The 22,048-nt window shown below is 39.2% G+C and overlaps 2 protein-coding genes across 2 annotated transcripts in view; one reads left to right on the forward strand and one right to left on the reverse strand.

Moving 5' to 3' along the window:
- Nucleotides 1-242: 242 nt before the first annotated feature.
- Nucleotides 243-7,412, forward strand: LOC121950810 (transmembrane protein 168-like). The gene is given in 5 exon segments (XM_042496932.1): nucleotides 243-1,737; nucleotides 3,420-3,443; nucleotides 3,445-3,563; nucleotides 3,905-4,179; nucleotides 5,955-7,412. Coding segments are annotated over 5 exon segments (2,103 nt in total). The 5' UTR covers nucleotides 243-600; the 3' UTR covers nucleotides 6,503-7,412.
- Nucleotides 7,413-15,848: 8,436 nt separating this feature from the next.
- Nucleotides 15,849-22,048, reverse strand: part of ptdss2 (phosphatidylserine synthase 2) — a 31,334-nt gene continuing 25,134 nt past the window's right edge. The window contains exon 13 of the mRNA XM_042495957.1: nucleotides 15,849-19,407. Within this exon, the coding sequence (XP_042351891.1) occupies nucleotides 19,254-19,407 (154 nt within the window). The 3' untranslated portion in view covers nucleotides 15,849-19,253. The remainder of the gene's footprint in view (nucleotides 19,408-22,048) is intronic.

Consider the following 22,048-nt stretch of genomic DNA (forward strand, 5'->3'; position numbering starts at 1 on the left):
TGTGGGACTCTCGTCTCCTTTAAGTCGATGTTTTACTCTGTGTCAAACTTACAACCTGTTGCTGAAACGCTTGTTTAATACCTATGCACCACGGGTCTGTACTCTAAGCTGTGAGTTAAGTACCCATTGCTGGACTGTGGAGGGCAGCAGCACACTTTCCAGTGTACAGCCTGCCGGAACGTCATTAGAAGAAGACGACTTTGGTGAAATGCTTTTTTTACCCTCAGCGACTGCCGTAGATGAAACCACTGTCATGGCGAATGTCAACCGACAAAACTTTTTGACGTTTCAAACTTTTTTAAACGGATATGCCTCTCACAATACTGACATCTTGTTTTCAGGCGTTTCATCGTAGACTTTTTAATACCGTATCGGACATCAGATGAACGGAACACAAACGGCGATCGTCAAGATGTAAATATTTCTCCGTGCTAACTTTGACCGGTGCAAAGATGCATCGCTGGTAACTAACGGTAGTTAAGCTAGTCACTTTGAACAAGTTAGCTAGCTAGTTAGCTAAACTTGGAGTTTCAAACGTACACAAACTGACTATAACTCATTAAAGTACTCGTTTTTGGCTTTGGATAGTTTTACGTCAAAATGTGTCGCTTCCTCCGCTACTGTGTCAGCCACTGCCTTCATGCAGCGATGACCCGGCTGGAGGAGGTTAACGGAGAGGTGAGCATGTGGTCGTCTGTCCGGTGGCTGGGCTACCTGTCCGGTCTCAACCTGCTGGTCGCCCTGTGTTTGGGGCTCTACACCCGGTGGGAGAAGACCGCAGAGACCACTCTTCTTGTTATTTTCGTTTTGGCTCTAATTGTCCTCGGGATAGCAAGTATAGTGTACTATTACTTCCGTATGGAAAGGGTGAGCCTCAGTCTCCTACACCTGTGGTTCGGGTTTTTGCTAGGATTGCAGTGTTTCCTCAACAGTGCCGACCTGGAGCGTGACGTGAAGGAGCAGGCGGCCAACTACCTGCTGCTGGCCAGCGTGGCTCTGAGGACGCTGTGGGCGCTGCTGGAGAGACTGTTTGGATGTGCCAAGTACCGTCCTGCCTTCCTCACCTCTGCGGAGCGGCTGGAGCTGGTGGGTTTTGCCACCGCCAGCACCGCGCTGCTCATCCAGAAGTCACTCAGCGTGATGGTTCTGGTGGTGGCGCTGGCCATGGTCATGATCGCCCTCCGGATGAAGGCTCTCCTGGCTCTTCCCAACTTGGTCTCCTTCGCTGTCATCACCGCCATGCTGTTCTTCAAGTCTCTGAACATCAACATCAACCCTTTCGCCCTCGCCTGCTTCCTAAGCCAGCTCATCTGCGACCCTCTGCTGGATGTCTACTTCAGTGGCTTGTCTGTGACCGAGCGGTGGCAGCCTTTCCTGGTGTGGCGGGGCCTGTGGCGCCGGCTGTCCCTTCTGCCTCTGCTGGTGGTAGAAGTGACCTTCATCATTCTGGCCTCTCAGAAGCTGAAAGACCTGGACCAGTGGTACCTGATGATCCCAAGCTTTGTGGTCTGCTTGCTCTTCTGGGCCATCTGCCACACGGTGTTTGTCATCACAGTGTGGGGCTTTCACACCAAGCTCAGTGAATGCCAGAGGGTGTGCTTGTCTCAGGGGTCAGGTGTCAGTGGCCTGGACAAGGTTATGGCCTCAAAGGGCATGAGACATTTCTGCCTCATCTCTGAACGCCTGGTGCTTTTCTCGCTGGTTTCAACGGTTGCTGTTGCTGGTCTTTGTTGGCAGGTAGGGCCAGCCAAACAAAATATATCTTATGTCAATATGAGAGAGATGCCACACAGGATCAACTGAATATCACACGGCTTTAGTAACTATTTGGAATCTGAGCAAATTGGTTGGATTTCTTTCAAAAACATGTGGAGAAGGCAAAAAGAAACTTGACAAGACATAGCCCAAAATTTTGCAAAGAAATCTGTAAAAAAGTGACAAGAAAATTTATAAGAAAAATAATAAATGAAAAAGTAAAAAAAAAAAACATCATAAACAAAAAACAACACAAACAAACAAACAAGTAAATGGCCTAAAAATATTATAATAATAAGTAATATATATATTCCTTTAAAACCGAATAGTTCTCTCCTTTATTTTAAAACACATTTTTTTATAGTAATTTTCTTCTCATTTACTCATTCAAGTTGGCCTTATTTGCCCTTTTTTCCCTCACGTTTTTGAAAGAAATCAAACCAACCAACACAGCTCAAGAAACTCATTTTAATGTAGTTTTCAAAGGCTTTATAGTCTGTCTGCTGCATATTTTGGATAATAGAAAATGGCTTATAGACAAGCAGGTCCCAAACTTTTTTGCCTTCAGATACCTTAAAGGAATATTTCCCAAAGACCATTTGTATGTCAAATACTCAACTCACTACACGACCCTCATGTAGTTTAATCTCAAGTCTCATTAATCTCGTCATATGCCCAGTACTTCCCACAATTTCACTACCTCTCCATCAGCCCTTTCCAAAGGGGCTAAAAGTGTAACTCATCTATGGCTTTTCACTTTTAGCCCCAGTCAGAAAGGGCCTGATGGAGAGATCATGAAATGTGTTTGGGAAAGTACTGAACATACAACTATAAATGAGACTTAGATTATACTACACAAGATGTGTGCAGTTTGTAAATGGAGGTTTTAATCTAGTTTCGCTGTTGAACTTGATCCTCATTGATTTTATAATAATCAACTGTGTTTGCCGTTTTTGGATTCTTCGTTCATCCCCCTCCATGGACGAATGCCCAAAAACAACTTATTTTTTTTTTTTTTTTATTTTTTTTTTTTTTTTTTTTTTTTATTTTTTTTTTTTTTTTTATTTTTTTTTTTTTTTTTTTTTTTTTTTTTTTTTATTTTTTTTTTTTTTTTTTTTTTTTTTCTTCACGAATTTAACATTAACATTACACCGGATGAGTAATAATGTGCAAATGGTCTTTTGCAGGGTAGTTGTATTCCTTTTAAACGAGTGTTTACCCAGATCCGTCTCATTACTTGCATGATCACAAAAAGAAAGTAAAAGATTTGAGAAAAATCTGGAAGTTAGATATATCTTTGTATTAAGAGAATAGATGTATGAAAATGATGTCACTTCACTCAAATGCAGCCTTTAACCAGAAAAAGACAAACACTAGAAATATCCAAAATTTAAGACTATATTCAGTTCTCATCAGGATATAGATTATATATATATATATATATATATATATTAATAGTATTATATTTTCAGAGCTGTATTAAAAGCACGCATAAGATTTTAACTGTACAATATAAACCCTTATTTACCATCATCAACATTATTGCTATTCAACACTGTTGAAAGAATAATTATTATTCTCAGTTTATTGGACTTTGCCACAAATCTTGTAGAAATTACGCAGGCGCACACCAATTTTAATTTGCATCCAAATTTGCTCTGCAGGCCTCCAGCAGTATCTTTATCAGTCATGTTTCTGCTCGTCCTGCCTCTGGAGTCTCTTTTCCACGGGCTTTTCCATGAGCTGGGGAACAGCCTGGGAGGAACCTGTGTGGGCTACGCTGTGGTCATCCCCACCAACTACTGCAGGTAGTGTGTAATACATTACTACTGAGAGTGGGAAACAAAGACCAGTGAGATTAGGTAGTATGTATGGCCCTATCAGGGTAATGGTCATAAAAAATCCCATGATATAATGACAGTTGTAAGGGGTAAATGTCGAAATGGTGTGTTGCATCTCGCTAAAAACAGTAAGAGACAGTAGCACGCTGTTAAGAATGACCAAATAAGCTCTATAATTTCTTTTTTTCAGCAGGCACACACTAAATTCTTGCATCTTTAGACAGGTCCTGACCTGTGCTGAATGACCGATCTAAAAATACACAAATCATTCACTTTACTCCTCTCTCTTATGTTTTCCTGCCTCGTAGTCCTGACGGTCAGCCCATGCTGCTGCCTCCAGACCAGGTGCAGGAGCTGAACAGACGCTCTACAGGCATGTTGAACAACGTGCAGCGCTTCTTCGCCCACCATCTGATTGAGGCTTTTGGCTGCGACTATTCCACGAGCGGCATAACCCTGGACGCTCTGCAGGCCAAGATCAAATCCTTCTTGGAGCTTCGCACTGCAGATGGGCCTCGCCATGACACCTACGTCATCTTCTACAGTGGTCACAGTCACCGCTCTGGAGAGTGGGCACTGGCAGGTGAGAGGGGCATCAAGTTGAAGCAATTATGATTAGCAAAGGTTGATTAAGAGTGCATTTTAATAATAACTTTGTGATGTTGTACTGTATATCATCGACCAAATCATGTCATGACAGCTGTGATCTGGACTGGGTTTACTGGGCTGTGGAAGATTTTTCAGGTCAAAGTTTGGTGAAACTATGCAATAAAGGAGAAGTGGGACTTTACTGCTCAAATCAAGAAACGTGAATGCTCCTCATTGGATAAATTGCTCCATAACCAAAATTAAACTAGTTATTCCATGTGTCAGACGCAAGGAGAATAACAGGAATTTTCATCATAAAATATAAATGCACTGCATTTGGGTAACAATCTTTTTACAGTACTTTTAGGTCCTAAAACCTTAATGCAAACTTTTGAGAAAGAAAGTGTAATTTGGTACAAATAATGAGGGAAACACGACAAAGGTCTGAGCCCGTGAATCTGTGATCTGGTCGTAGATAATCACAGATATACAGTACAACGTCACAACCTCGGGTGTGATATTGCTTTTATGCAACAGTTCTACAAGAGTCATTTATTAGTTAACAGTAATAAGGATCAATATATTATTATTCATTTGTTTATTTCATGATTAATTTTGCTCCACCGACACAAATAGTTGAGCAACCACTGGAGGTGCCAGCTGTTCCCTAGCAATGCATAAATATTTTCTTGCATGCTGCTTACTAATCGGTGAATGCTCGGTCTTCATGTTATGTGCAGACCAGCTGCTTAGTGTCATGAACATTTATCTCAGTGAAATAAGACTCTGTTAACAGACACTTAGACAGCCTGTGTTAAAAAAACACATTTTAGGCTTTTTTTTTTGCTAATACATTGATTTTAGTTTGGACACTGGAAAAAAAACAGTGATCGTCTACCACAAACTGATTGCCGTCTGCCGGAGCGCGCACAGCCTGTTAAAGCTGTATCGCCCACTATCCACGTCTCCAGCTGCTCTCACATGGATCAAACAGTCATAAATAAATTCACATAACTTTATGTCTGCGGTAAGAGCATAGGCACGTCTCTGTAAAAATGCAATCTTTCTTGAAACCCCATTTTCATGTGTTTGGGATTTACAGTTTGATCAGGCATGACGTGTATGAGATTATAGACAATAATGTCTTCCCTGTTGTTTGTATATGTTTAATATGTCTAAAATCTTGTTTACATTTGGAGAGTAGTCTGTCATACATTTTACAGATGGGTAATGTAAAAAATAAAGGTATTATCTGCTGTTATTCTTATGAGCCTGCATTATGTTACCTGTTCTGTGTCTGCGATTGTAACCACTCCAGTCCTTTTTACTTCATTTTACCTGTTAAAATACCTTTGAAGAGCCAATGCAACGCATAAAAACCTGCCAAAAAGTGACTGCAGCTCCTGTCTTGTCACTAAAAGGTTGTTTCTACCCCAAAATGACTTGATTTTATTCATAGTGATGTATTTGACAGATTACAGCTCACCCAGTCCTTTTTCACCTGTGAAAATGCCTTTAAAGGGCCAATGCAATTTATAAAATGCAATTTCTGACATAATATACCATGACCGTATATACCATATACCATATTTTTTTTGCTCTTTGATTATACATATACATTTTAAATGACATTTGTAGGAATGCTGTACATATTTTTTATGGTATTTTTTATGGCATACTTCTCAATAACTTTTATCTTATATTGTTCTCCTCACACTTTGTGTGTTTTTGAGTCATCAGTAATCAACTAGTTTCTGCGTTTATCATCAGGAGGAGACACTCTTCGCCTGGATCAGATCTTGGAGTGGTGGAGGGAGAAGAACGGCAGTTTCTGCTCGCGCCTCATCTTGGTTCTTGACTGTGACAACTCCTTGGCGTGGGTGAAGGAGGTAAGAAGGGTTGAGGGTCTGTACGTGGCTGTGCAAGGAGCAACACTGACTCGAGTGACAGACATTGAACTGCAGGACCCACCGCAGCTCGGAGACTTTACTTCTCAGTGGGTGGAGTATAACTGCAACTCAAACAGCGACATTCGTTGGTCTGAGAGAGGCAGGGCAGTTTGTGCTGCCTATGGCATCTCCAAAGAGTGGGGCGACTACAAGCTGCACCTGCCGACAGGAAGTGATGTTACCAACCACTGGAGCATTTACTTCCCTCGGATAACCTACCCAGTGGTCCAGTTAGCACTGTGGTGTGGTGGTCTGAACGTGCTGTGGCTCTGCAGCGTCTGCCTGCAATGTCTTAAGAGAATCAAACTTAACTGGTTTCCACCAGCGATATTGGACACTGGCCAAGGTTTCAAACTGGTCAGATCGTAGAAATATGAGCAAAAGCTACTTTTACTTTCAGAATATATTGCTTGGACCTTGAAAATAGGCAGCTATTGAATTGCTAACGCGACGCTAACCAGTATTCTGTTAGTTACTAAAAAACGAATCATGTCGTTACTGATAAGTGCATTTTGATATGACTTTTAAGTACTTGTTTTTATATTTTTGCAAATGTTTCTATTGTGTTTCTAGCTTTGATTCAGAGAACGTAACATCCCTGTCGAAAACATGTCAATGTGTAGGATGAGACTGAGCACAGTGACAGGATTTTGCACATTTTTGCATTGTAATAACTGTAAGATCTGATTCCACCTTGATTTTGAGAAAATTCCTGTTGTGCCTTAAACTGTAAAAACACCAAAGAACATCCAGCTCCCTCCGCTGTTCTAATGAGCCGTTAACCAAAGTGGCCATGGTACATTTTTAAAGGACCATCTCAGGCATAAATCATATTTTAAGCAGTTTAGAGCAGTTTCTAGAGCTTGAAATGTTGTACTGTTCTTGGATTTTGATTGTGAAATGATTCCTCTTACAGCCCTCTGTGCTACAATATGCATTTAACTCTCCAAGTATATTCAGCGCACTGCTATCTATCTTTTGAAGCAGCGTTTTGTAATGCTTTTGGGGGTGATTTTAAAAAACTCCAGCTGCTTCAGAGAGTCCAGAAAGTTTTCTTTTTAAAAATTGTATGTACTAATGAATGCACTACACACAGAGATGTGTGCAAACTACAGTATTGATGTAATAATAACCCCCAGGAATTAAATTAATCACATGATGAGAGATATTTTTTTTCCTGGGGTTTATCACAGTTTACTGGGCTGTGGAAGGTTTTTCAGGTCAAAGTTTGGTGAAACTATGCAATAAAGGAGAAGTGGGACTTCACTGCTCAAATCAAGAAACGTGAATGCTCCTCATTGGATAAATTGCTACATAACCAAAAGTAAACTTGTTATTCCATGTGTCAGACGCAAGGAGAATAACAGAAATTTTCATCATAAAATATAAATGCACTGCATTTGGGTAACAATCTTTTTACAGTGCTGTTAGGTCCTAAAACCTTAATGCAAACTTTTGAGAAAGAAAGTGTAATTTGGTACAAATAATGAGGGAAACACGACAAAGGTCTGAGCCTGTTCTGTTAGATGGAGTTTATTGTTGTGCCATGTGTAAAAACAGTTGTCGAGTTCCAGAAAGATTTCCTTAAAAGAACTGCTCATTTTACAGTAAGATGAATATAACATTTTTGTATATGTTGAATTGTATATTTGCTTTTAAACAAACATTTAAATTTGCCCAAATAAATACCAATTACATAGTTATGTTACAAGAAAAAAAGTACAAGGAATTTGCAGACCCCTTAAAATAAAAATGTAAAAAACAAAATCCTATTGAACTCAGAAAATAAAGCACATTTTATCAGCATACTTCACCATCGCATATTTTATGCCATACTATACTCTATGTTGCCCAAAAAGCATAAAAAGGTCATAGTATGTCACCTAAGAATTAAAAGAAGTAAGACTATAGCAATTATACAAAACCGCAAAAACAAAAAGTGATCTTAAAGCATGTTGTCCAAAAAAGCATTGACAAATCATACTGTATCAACTCATCCAAATTTACTAAAAGTAGATTAACTGTACTTTGTCCAAAATGAGATTAAAAGGTTTTGCGTAAATGTAACCCAAAACAGCAAAAAAAAAAAAAAGTTTAGCTTACTGTCATCCAAAATAGCATAAAAAAGTACTTATAGTTTGTTGTCTAAAATAACATGAAAAAGTAGTATGGTATACCATGTCATTCAAATAAATATCAGCAAATCATAGTCTACCGTGTCATCTAAAATAGCATAAAAAAAGTCACAGTATGTTGTCCGAAATAGTATAAAAAGTCATACTGTAGCATACTGTCCAAAATAGGATAAAAAAGTCATACTAGAGCATGTTGTCCAAAGTCTAATAAAGAAGTCAAATTATTGCATTTTGTCCAAAATAGCATAAAAATGTAATATTACAATATGTTGTCAAAAAAAACCATTAATGCATCATCATCTAGTTTGTCGTTGTATGTATGGCATGTCTCGGCATGATTTTTTTATGCAGGTTTCAGCTGTTTTTGGGAAATGTCATTTTTTTCCATTTTTCGGCTTGCTATTTGGATCATTTTTTTCATCATGCCATATTATGGTGTTTTTTTGCCATTTTTGCAAAATTTTATGTTATGGCGTGTCTCAGCATGCTATTTTATGCAGATGTCAGCTGTTTTCAACTCTTTTTGGTACATGTCATTTTTCAACATTTTTGCCTGATTATAGCCTTGCTTTTTGGGTCATTTTTTCAAAATGCCATATTATGGTGTTTTGGGGCAATTTTGCAACATTTTTTACCATGGCGTTTCTCAACACCGCACTTTATACAGTTTCCAGATGTTTTCAGCTCTTTTTGGGACATGTAATTTTTTGACATTTTTGCCTTGGTTTTTGGGTTGTTTTTTCAACATGCCATATTATGGTGTTTTTCGCATTTTTGCAACATTTTATGCCATGGCAGGTCCAAACACGCTATTTTAAGTAGTTTCCAGCTATTTCTAACTGTTTTTGGGACATGTCATTTTTTGTCGTTTTTGCCTTACTATAGCCTTGCTTTTTGGGTCGTTTTTTCAACATGCCATATTATTGTGTTTTAGGTTAATTTTGCAACATTTTTTGGCATGCCGTGTCTCATCATGCCATTTTATGCAGTTTCCAGCTATTTCTAACTGTTTTTGGGACATGTCATTTTTTGACATTTTTGCCTTACTATAGCCTTGCTTTTTGGGTCATTTTTTTCAACATGCCATATTAGGGTGTTTTTGGCCATTTTTGCAACATTTTATGCCATGGCGTGTGTCATCATGCTATTTTATGCAGTTTCCAGCTATTTCTAACTGTTTTTGGGACATGTCATTTTTTGACATTTTTGCCTTACTATAGCCTTGCTTTTTGGGTCATTTTTTTCAACATGCCATATTAGGGTGTTTTTGGCCATTTTTGCAACATTTTATGCCATGGCGTGTGTCATCATGCTATTTTATGCAGTTTCCAGCTATTTCTAACTGTTTTTGGGACATGTCATTTTTTGACATTTTTGCCTTACTATAGCCTTGCTTTTTGGGTCATTTTTTTCAACATGCCATATTAGGGTGTTTTTGGCCATTTTTGCAACATTTTATGCCATGGCGTGTGTCATCATGCTATTTTATGCAGTTTCCAGCTATTTCTAACTGTTTTTGGGACATGTCATTTTTTGACATTTTTGCCTTACTATAGCCTTGCTTTTTGGGTCATTTTTTTCAACATGCCATATTAGGGTGTTTTTGGCCATTTTTGCAACATTTTATGCCATGGCGTGTGTCATCATGCTATTTTATGCAGTTTCCAGCTATTTCTAACTGTTTTTGGGACATGTCATTTTTTGACATTTTTGCCTTACTATAGCCTTGCTTTTTGGGTCATTTTTTTCAACATGCCATATTAGGGTGTTTTTGGCCATTTTTGCAACATTTTATGCCATGGCGTGTGTCATCATGCTATTTTATGCAGTTTCCAGCTATTTCTAACTGTTTTTGGGACATGTCATTTTTTGACATTTTTGCCTTACTATAGCCTTGCTTTTTGGGTCATTTTTTTCAACATGCCATATTAGGGTGTTTTTGGCCATTTTTGCAACATTTTATGCCATGGCGTGTGTCATCATGCTATTTTATGCAGTTTCCAGCTATTTCTAACTGTTTTTGGGACATGTCATTTTTTGACATTTTTGCCTTACTATAGCCTTGCTTTTTGGGTCATTTTTTTCAACATGCCATATTAGGGTGTTTTTGGCCATTTTTGCAACATTTTATGCCATGGCGTGTGTCATCATGCTATTTTATGCAGTTTCCAGCTATTTCTAACTGTTTTTGGGACATGTCATTTTTTGACATTTTTGCCTTACTATAGCCTTGCTTTTTGGGTCATTTTTTTCAACATGCCATATTAGGGTGTTTTTGGCCATTTTTGCAACATTTTATGCCATGGCGTGTGTCATCATGCTATTTTATGCAGTTTCCAGCTATTTCTAACTGTTTTTGGGACATGTCATTTTTTGACATTTTTGCCTTACTATAGCCTTGCTTTTTGGGTCAGTTTTTTCAACATGCCATATTAGGGTGTTTTTGGCCATTTTTGCAACATTTTATGCCATGGCGTGTGTCATCATGCTATTTTATGCAGTTTCAAGCTATTTCTAACTGTTTTTGGGACATGTCATTTTTTGACATTTTTGCCTTACTATAGCCTTGCTTTTTGGGTCATTTTTTGAACATGCCATATTAGGGTGTTTTTGGCCATTTCTGCAACATTTTATGCCATGGCGTGTGTCATCATGCTATTTTATGCAGTTTCCAGCTATTTCTAACTGTTTTTGAGACATGTCATTTTTGACATTTTTGCCTTACTATAGCCTTGCTTTTTGGGTTGGTTTTTTCAACATGCCATATTATGGTCTTTTTGACCATTTTTGCAACATTTTCTGCCTTGACGGGTCCAAATACGCTATTTAATGTTATTTTATGCAGTTGCCAGCTATTTCTAACTGTTTATGGGGCACTTCATTTTTTATAATTTTTGCTATACTATAGCCTTGGTTTTTGGGTCGTTTTTTCAACATGCCATACTATGGGTTTTTTGGCCATTTTTGCAAAATTTTATGCCATGGCGTGTCCAATCACGGTATTTTATGCAGTTTTCAGGTGTTTTCAGCTCTTTTTGGGACATGTTATTTTTTGCACTATTGCCTCACTATAGCCTTACTTTTTGAGTCATTTTTTCAACATGCCATATTATGGTGCTTTTGGCCATTTTTGCATCATTTTATGCAATGGTGTGTCTCAACACAAGATTGTATGCAATTTGCAGCTGCTTTCAGCTGTTTTTGGGACATGTCAATTTTTTGACATTTTTGTTTCAGTATAGCCTTGCTTTTTGGGTCGTTTTTTCAACATGCCATATTTTGGTGTTTTTGGTCGTTTTAGAAACATTCTATGTGTCCCTTTTTCATCCACTTTTCAGCATTTTCCAGATATTTTTGGAAAATGTCATTTTTTTAACATCATACTTATCAGATCGTTCCAATTGTTCACATCAATGATCAATCCTACGCGCATACTAACGTTTGCTTCGGAGTGTCACAGGATTCTGTGCTTGGAACAGTCCTTTTTACTTAATATATGCTTCTTCTAGGCAACATCATTAGAAAACATTCTATAAATTTCCATTGTTATGCTGACGATACGCAATTATTTCTATCTATGAAACCAGATGAAAGTAATCAGCTATCTAGTATTCAAACATGTCTTAAGGATGTAAAAGCCTGGATGAGCCATGATTTCTTGATGTTGAATTCAGACAAAACTGAAGTTATTGTTCTTGGCCCCAAACACCTCAGAAGCTCCTTTTCTAATAATGTAATTTCTCTAGATCTAATTTCTCTTTCTTTTACTTGCATAACATCACAAAAATTAGACATTTCCTGTCCTAAACAGATGCTGAAAAATTAGTTCACGCATTTGTTTTTTCTAGGCTGGATTACTGTAACTCCTTATTATTCGGTTGCCCCAACAAATCTCTTAGTTCTCTCCAACTGGTGCAGAACGCTGCTGTTCGTGTTCTAACAGAAACCAAGAAAAGGGACCATATTTCTCCTGTTTTAGCTTCTCTGCACTGGCTCCCTGTGAAATCCAGGATTGAATTTAAAACCATCGTCCTTACTTACAAAGCTCTAAATGGTCAGGCTCCATCCTATCTGTCGCAGCTCATAATTCCTTACCAACCCTCAAGATCACTGTGCTCTGAAAATTTAGGATTACTTGTGGTTCCCAAAGTTTACAAAAGTAGGATAGGAACCAGAGCCTTCAGCTACCACACATCTTCCAGTTTTGGTCAGGGTGGCAGACACCATTTCTACTTTTCAGGGTAGACTAAACCAAAAAAAAAAAGGGTAAACTAAACAGACTAAACATAGGTTTAATCTGCCGGGGGACTTCCTATGATACGCTGAGCTCCTTTTTCTTCTCTTACTCCTGCCATCTGAAAATCATGCATGTCTGTTTACTGCATTACCCTCACTGCTAAGCTTAGCCTTGTATCTGTGATAGCCATGTGGTAGTGTCACTACCTGGGGCTCGCGATTACGGAGCCTGGGTCTGTTGAACTGCACTACGCTAATCCTGTTGCCTCTCCGGAGCATTCCTGCTCCCTTGTTTCCTAGTTTTACCGAATCCTGGCCGTAACCTTGGCTGTGCCTGATCGTGGTGATAGCTGTGCTGATGCTGTGACCCTGCCTTTGGTTGTGCTCGTGCACTGATACTGTACCCTCTGCTCGTGCTGATTGTGGTCTCGTCCTGGTTGCGCCGATGTCGTGATCTTGCCTTTGGACACCTCCCTATCAATATACGCATGAGACTCTTATCATCACCCTCAGCATCATCATAACGTGCATTTAATAATTTCACACCTATTGTTAATGTAATATGACATGCATCTGTTTCCATGACTGCTGTGCCTCTCTCCCCCTCTCTCCCCTTCTCTCCCCCTCTCTCCCCTCTCTCTTTCTCTTTCCTTTTTGCTATGATTGTATTTCATTTGTTATTTACAACATCTATTGCACATCTGTCCATTCTGGGGGAGGGATCCCTCATCATCCTCTCCTGCTCTTCTTGAGGTTTCTTCCTTTTTTCTTCCCCCATTACAGGGTTTCTTTTTCGAGAGTTTTTCTTTGGGTGATGTGAGGGTCTAAGGGCAGAGGGATGTCGTACACTGTAATTCCCTCTGAGGCAAACCATGTTTTGTGATAATGGGCTCTATAAATAAAACTGACTTGACTTGACTTAACATTATTCACAATACTATAGCCTTGCTTTTTGGGTAATTTTTTTAACATGCCATATTATGGTGTTTTTGGCTGTTTTGGGATATGTCATTTTTTGTCATTTTTCACCATACTATAGCCTTGCTTTTTTTGGTCATTTTTAAAGTATGTCATGTTATGGTGTTTTTTGTAACAGTCTATGCTATGGTGTGTCTCGGCACGCTATTTTATGCGGTTTTTAGCTGTTTTTGGGACATGCCATATTTTGACATTTTTGTTTATACAATACTACACACGACATACTATAGTTGGACTTTTTTATACTATTTCAGACGACATGGTGTAGTATGATTTTTTTAATGTGATTTTAGGACAACATGCCATAGTATGACTTTTTTATGCAATTTCAGAAAACATGCCATAGTATGACTTTTTTATGCTATTTCAGACAAAATGCTTAAGTCTTACTTTTTCCTGCACTTTGGGACAACATGCTATAGTATGATTTTTCTTATGCTATTTCAGAAAACATGCTATGGTATGACTGTCATGATCTTTTGGAAGAAGGAGTTTTTCATGCTATTTTGGACGACATGCTATAGTATGACTTCTATATGCATTTTCGAAAAATATGCTATAGTATCATACATGTTTTAGACTGACTTTTTTTTGTGTTGTCGGACAACATGCAATAGTATGACTTTTTTCTGTTATATTGGACGACATGCTATCGTATGTCGCCTTTGGAGACAGGGCTGAAGGGCGATGGCTGGGGCTAAAAGGTGATGGCCAAGGCGCGTCCCATCTGGAGACAGGCCCGGATAGCGATGTGAGTCCCATCCGGAAAAAGGCCCAGAGAGTTATGGCGCGTCCCAGCCAGAGACAGGGCAGCTGGTCCAGCGGTGTCGTCAGACGACCCAGAAGCAGCGGTTGCGTCAGTCGATCTAGGAGCTGCAGTGGCATCGGTCGACCCAGAAGCTGTTATGGCGTTGGACGACCCAGAAGCAGGAGCACTGGAAGTGGCTCCAGCTGAGCTAGCAACAGTCTCAGAGGTACAAAGAAGTACATGGGGAGGAGCTCCAGCCAGGCAGGAAACAGTTCGAGGAGCACAGGGAAAGGCTTCAGTTGACCCACAGACATTCTCAAAGTCACTAGGTGGTGTGGACCATGCCCGACAGGAGCTCTGGGAGGGGCTCTGGCCAAGCTGGAAGCATATGAAGCGTTGTCAGAGGCTGAGCCGAGAGCAGACGAGGTGTCGCCTGAGGCCGAGTCAGGAGCAGATGAGGCGTCATCGTCGGAGGCCAAGCCGGGAGCAGACGAGGCATCGTCGGAGGCCAAGCCAGGAGCAGACGAGGCATCGTCGGAGGCCAAGCCAGGAGCAGACAAGGCATCGTCGGAAGCTGACCGAGAAGCTGCGGAGCTGGGCAACATGAAGACCCCCATGGAGCTGGGTGTTGTGAAGTCCCCCGTGTAGCTGGGCAATATGCTTTAATTTAAATTTTTTATGCGTTTTTGGATGACATGCTATTGTGTGACTTTTTTTTATGCTATTTTGGACGACGGTATTGTAAAACTTTTTTTATGCGATATAGGACGACATGCTATAATATGACTTTTTCAGGGTGATTTTGGATGACACGGTGTGGTATGTTTTTTTATGCATTTTAGCACAACATTCTGTAGCATGACTTTTTTATGCTATTTTGGACGACATGCTATGGTGTGACTTCTTTATGCTTTTTTTGACAATTCGCTATAGTACGACCTTTTTTATGCATTTTCGGACCACATGCTCTCAATCTCTCACCATCTCAATGAAAGCAACCTACCCATTAAGAGCATTGGTGGTTTAGTGTCTTAGTTTAGCACACTGTAGACTGATTAGGGATTTTCCTCTAGGGAGCAAAATTTAACAGTTACAAGACTAAGTATAAACTCTATACCTTCACATAACTACAATACATGAAATGCCATTTTAGAAAAGTTTTATGAACACTTGCCTCTCTTTGTGATTTGCTGACAAGCAAGCACACTAAATTTAGGTTTTCTGTTGATTTTATTGAAAACATTATAAAATTATGTGTTGCAGCAGCATATTTCAGTTTTAAAGATCTTCAACATGTTCACATTTACACAAACCAAGTTGAAAATGGCTTTTACAGCAAGTTGCAAATGATCACTGTCCACAGAACAAAACACAGTGCAGAGATCTTAACAGATCATCTACCACCCCCATGTGGCTGCAGGTGAAACTACACTGAACCCTAAAGCACACTTATACAAGAGGTCCTTTTTTGGGACTGGTTCCTATTTCGTTTAACAGCTCATTAATGAGCACAGCTCCTGATTTCAGTATTTTGATGTGCAAATTCATGACTTGGGTTGGTTTCAAAATCGCTTGCACCAATCCAAGGTATGACACAGGTACACAGTGGACCCCCAGCCCATGTCTAAAAGCTTTAATTTAAGAAAGGAGGAGAAAAAAGCAAACTTCCTGAACTTCTACCAAGTTCACAAGCAACTGAATTAGCACAGCACAGGATAACGAGTACAAACTGACAAATCAGCTAAACATAATTTTAGGGTTTCAAATTTGCACAGCAATCACTGTATTCAAAAAAGAGGGTGAACGATGCAAACATTAACAGACCGGAGGACATGACAATGAGTCTTGAAAAACAGCAAACTTCTGTTTAGTGTTTATGGCAAAATAAACATGACCAGACCCTCTCATTTGAACATCAGATTCTGCTGCATAACATTCACAAGAAAATTACGATAGTGTCATTAAACATCAGCCTAGTTTACAACAGGAAAATTTGGAGCTAGATTCACAAATGTCGTCTACTCTGTCTTCAACTATGCAGTATGTAGCCACTGTGACACAATGAGTGACAGAAATTTACAGCTGATTTCGCTGACAGTCACAAGACCTGAACAGGACAAAGACTAAAGCTTTCTGTGGGACATTTTTGGGAACAGTGAATATCCAGACTGGAACACAAGAGTGCTATTCCCAATTTGGACTTCAATGTAAAGTTTATTTTTTGGAGCATTATGAAAAGTTCAGAACATCTAACTAAGGCTGCAACTAACTATTAATTTAATTATTGATTAACGTATTTTTTCGGCTAACTGGCCATTTTGTTTAGAGAGGATCCGAAAAAATGGCCATTATGAGATACTTATTTTAATAATTCTTTGTTTTTTTTCCCCAATATACAAAGATATTTCATTTACTATCACATATGACAAAAAAGAAAGCAGCACACTGGAGAAGCAGCTACCGTAAAATGTTTGGTGTTTTTGCTTGAAAAATATCACAAACAATTAATTAAATATTAGAATAGTTTTGAATTAATTAATAACTACATTTAAGGATAATGCAATTGGCAAGGAAATCAAAAACTACTGACTGAAACTACTGGAAATGAGGAAGTGGAGGTCTCCAATTTTTTGCCACAAATAAATTTGGTTTTAGTACTGTTTCCATGGTCTGACCTTCAGGTATCACTCTAATTTTGCAACATAAAAATTGCCGTGACTGATCCCAATGGCTTTGGGATTCTGCTTTAGTTGAAATGAAAAGGAATCTTTATGAGGTTCAACAGCTGTTTGAGCAGCTAAAGTGGGTCTGAGAGGCATTTATGGCTTTAGCAAGAATGACATCTAAGCTTTGGCTTGTTGCATGTGCAATATGGCAACCCTGCAGAGCTGGAAAAAGATGGTTCTCTTCCAAAACATATCTAAAACCCGATCAGACAGAGCTTGTTTTAGCAGCCTGGACGGCTTTTTGTAATCATTTTTAATGTGAGTAAAGCACTTTGCTCGCTGCTTTGGCTTTGCTGAGCACCTCACATTTTTGCAGGAGCACTATAAACACCTTGAGTTGAAAAAACTTCAACTCAGAGCAGAATAAGAACCTGATATCATCAGTGTTTTTTTACCCATTTCAAATCACATCAATTAAGGGCCTTCTGTGGTGGCGATAAGTTTGTGTGAAGCTGTTACCCCACTTTAACATCACCTAAGGTAAGCAAGAAAACCACAAGGCCTGACAATTGAGAGTACATTGTAAAACTGTTCCTGACTTGTCCTAAAATAAGGATCAGGACCAGGTGATGTTACGCCCTGTGATTTCTCTCGTTCTAAGAGTCTCATATAACCATACAGATCTGTTTCCCTGTGACATACGTGACATTTGAGAACAGCCTGTCACCCTTAATCCGAGCCATAGCAAGTGCCCTCAGCCTGTTAATTTTTTATGCAGATTTTAAGGTACAGATCTGTAAGTTAAAAGTCATAATAATAAAAAACAAATAAGAGAAGAAGAGCATCAAGAAGAAAAAAAAGAAGCAGCATGCTCTGTCTGACTGGGGCCTAAATTTGTACTTCTCCCCTGTTAATTTTGTTTTCATTTTGTTTCAGCTACTTCAGACACAACACAACGTGATATCTGAATAAAAATCAAAGCATTGAATAATAAAAAAAAAACATTTAGCATAAAAAAATGGATATTGAATTCACATTGTGATGTGACTGAATCAGTTGAGCCCTGCATTACAGTCCTGCTTCAGTGGAAGGACATCCCGATCTCTGCCATTCGTTACTGTGCTGTGTGTGAGCCATCATGTCTCCATCAGGGCGGAGCACATCTCTCTATCAGTGTGATTGTCATGGATGTGTTCATTAGAGTGCTGCAGATTTCTCAGAACCTCATTTATACAAAAAGAAATTGAAGTACAATCTAGTGTTCAGAATTGTTTTACCCTAAAGAAATAACAATAGTGATAACAAAACATCTAAAAAAACACCCGAACTCTACCCCATATATCACGTATAATCAGCAGTTAAATAACTAGAATATGGTACATCTTAGGGTTTTTTTTATTTAACAAACTTGTCGTTCTTTTCAAGAACAAAGTCTGAGAGAAAAGAACTGCCTGGCCAGTTCCTCCTCTCTGTGTCAGACTGAGTGAGGACCCCAGCAGTTACAAGGACCTCAAGGCTCAGTGCTTCTAGAAACGAGAACCCTGAATTGTAAATGAAAAGCTCATATTGTCGCCTACATGTAAACAATGTATCAGGAACTTGCGACCAAACCTAAGAAAAGAGTACTCTTAACTGTCAAAAATGCATGGGAATCAATGGACAAAAAAAAAGTGGAAATCTAACTGAACATAACAGAAATGTGTCATTATTGACCAGGCTCCATTTTAACTGCTGCTTGGCAATACTGTGCCCAAAATCTCAGCAAGATACTGAACATCAGTTAAGTTACAGAGACGCATCACTGCTCTGAATTTCTCCTTTTTCTCATCTGCACTGATACGACTACACAAAATGACGCATATTTACAGTGGTAGACATGTTTCCGCAATCTTTTTCTATGTATGCAGCTGAGAAAACGGGAAACTGCTGTCAATTCTTGGTCACGAGTCTATCTTCTTCCCTGGTTATCTGGTTACCTTCTTCCCTTGTTACTACCCCCCTCCACTTTTCCCCTCATCACCCAACATCTAAAGTAAAGTATAAATAACAAAAAAATGTATCTGGTCCTGTGTAGAATTCCCCAAATGCTCTTAAAAATATAATGAGGTAAATCCCTGTAGTAAGACAATAACTAGGCAATGCACTGAATGAAACTTGCCTTTTACACCCCTCGCCTCTGCTGAATGACTACTTGGTTCATGTAGGCACAAAAAAAGTCTACACAGCACCTACATGTGTCCATCCGTTTGTCTCTACAAGTGTCTTTGTGTCAGACTCTTTCAGTCTCAATTTTTCCCCCATCAAACCTTGTCTTTTCTCCTTCGATTGTGGCTGACTAACTGGTTACGACTCCCCCCTCAGGACTTCCTCTGCCGCACCATCTCTGAGCTGCCGTTCAGTTTGCTCCGCCCGGATGGGGTGGCTGTGCTGCCATTACCCAGAGGACGGTCCCGGTCTGTGGGGACTTCCTGTTTGCGTCGACGGGTCTCTTTATAACGGAGTGTGATGTCCCTGTGAGAGGATTAAAGAAAACCAGAAACAGTATTAATTTAAAAAAAAACAGCCTCGGAAACACTTCATTAAATCTAGTTTCTGTTCCATAAGCATCAATGTGTTATTCCACAGCAGGGCACTTTCTGAATATATGAGACATGCTCCTTTGGTTTTCTGTCCATTTCTTCGCTAAATGCTCTTCTTGCGTTTAAACTTCTTCACAACAAAGATAAAAAGGTGCTTAAATTTAAATATCTGCTAGTAAGGACGTTCTTTTAAGAGTTTCAGGTTTTTTTTAAATAACCAATAAGCTTTAACATTATATATGAACCATTTTGTTGTTTTTTTGTTTCGTTGAAATGGTACTTTGATGCTGCTGATACATTTACTTTCTTAGGGTAATGATAAGCTACCTCACTTTGTCCCTCTCTATCAATTATAGCTGTTTTTTGCAGGAAACATTCTAAATCCACCTGGACAGAAGAGCCAAAAGTTCAGTTTGGCAGTCTCTTCTACAGTGACAGAGATCCTGAATTGCAAGGTTAAAAAAAAAGAGAAATATTTCACAACAAAACTTAAGTTTACTGCAGTGCATTATATTAATTCAATCAATTCAATATCAAGAAATCAATTAAAATGTCTAATCTGGCTACCTCTCGTATGTGTAAGTCCTGGTTGTATACCATTTATGTGTTACAGATCAAGACATGGGTCAGTCTGACAACAATCAATGACACAGACAGAGGGGGGATTAATCATTTAAGTTAACAACAATCTGCAGCACGATTAATAGTGGAGCACCAAAATTCTTCAGTGTCTTTGAAGATGAAGTGATACATCTCCACAATACTAACCATGGTCTGTGGATGCCAAATGCAATATATAAGATGAGGGAGAGGGACATGACGCACCTAAACCTGTACAGCTGGGTCAAATGATATTTGAAGATAATTCTTTGCTGTTTGTTTTAAGTCTGGTTCACAGTGGCATCTTCGATCCTTTTCATACTAGGTATTAACATATGTCATGGCTGATCACAGGTGGACACCGCAAAATGAAAGTGTAAACCACCAAGTCACATAGTCATCTCTCAAACCACTTGCTAAGGTGGTCTGGGATGCAACTCACCATGTACCTTTTGTAGTATAAACCCTGGGCTAATGCGCCCTGATGCAAATGCAAGTGTTTCCTAGGATCACCAATGAATGACCCGCCCTACTCTTCCTCTGACTGGCTTATTGCATTCATTGGTTGGGTGAGTAAGATGATTGGTTAGGGTTAGGGTAACAATGTCAGGGCAAGCCGAGGACATGGGTATGTTGAATGGACAGTGTTGCATGACCACTCATTATTTTACCCTACAAAATCTAAGTGTTAAATTCTGTTGACAGCGATGAGTGTGGCAGTAATAACTGCGCGCAGGGCCCTTTGGCCTTCAAGCGTAACCAAGGCAGCAACAAAATCTGAACACAAGTGGTAAACTTGAGACACATGAAAGACACACAGGTGTAGACGGTGATGTGTCTCAGCTGTCCACTTTTGTTTGATCACCGAAACGCAAGTTAATACCAGGTAAATACAGGTTCTGTGATTGGTGAGACTAACAATGACATAAAGTAGTATATATATATATATATATATATAATATATATATATATATATATATATATATATATATATATATATATATATATATATTCCCACCAAACACATAATGAAGGTTAAAATGCTATTTTGGGAGATAAAGCCAAACTATTTGTAACCATAGAGACCTAATACAAAGCATTAAAACTATCTGCAAATACAATTTCACCCAGGTGTATTTAACTATTAAATGGCATGCTTTGGTGTCTGGTGTCGTTGATGCACTGTGCTGTTTGACTGGAGGAGGTGCACCATGAGAAGTGGGGAAGCTGATTCGATTGGCTCTCATCATGTGATGGGCAATTCTGTCCGAGGAGCTGGCATGCCGACGGGCACATAATGTGTGTGTGAGGTGTGCAAACATTTCCTCTGGGTGACATTCAATGAGTCTTCATGTCTCCTGTCTATCACTTCTACACTGTCAGCAAAAGCTGACGTTCGTATCATGTGTTTGACTCACTGCAACTAAGAATAAAAAAGATGTGAAGGGGAATGCTAAAAATAAAGATGATACATTTCACAGCAACAAAAACAAAAAGTGCCATGCAGAAGGACCCATGTGGAGTAATATCTGTCTAGAGGATCCCAGAGATCTTCTGAATATAATTATGGATCCAAACAGTGGTGTATCAGAGGGGAAATAAAACAAAATACAACACTGCTGATAGGAGGGACCGCCTCTCTCCTATACCTACCTCACCGGACATGGACATAACTGCTGAGCATGGGCAGGAAGGAGGTGGGAGGGAGAAAGGAAGGTAGGATGGGGGAGGAGAAAATAGACAAGAAGCTTAGCATGCTGGGGCATGGCTACGCTTAACAGGAACACTAGAAGGCAAATCAAACTAAAAGTAACCTAAAATATATAGCTGCATGAGGTCAGAAGGAAAAAAGAAAATCAGAAACAGGGCCTATCGATGAAAAAAATCTAATTGGATGGGATCACATGCACATAAACCCAGGGCTCCCACAGTCATGAAATTCCTGGAAAATTTATTAAAATAGTAAAGTAAAT

The sequence above is a fragment of the Plectropomus leopardus genome, chromosome 11 (genome assembly GCF_008729295.1).
Source record: "Plectropomus leopardus isolate mb chromosome 11, YSFRI_Pleo_2.0, whole genome shotgun sequence".
NCBI classification, from domain to species: Eukaryota; Metazoa; Chordata; class Actinopteri; order Perciformes; family Serranidae; genus Plectropomus; species Plectropomus leopardus.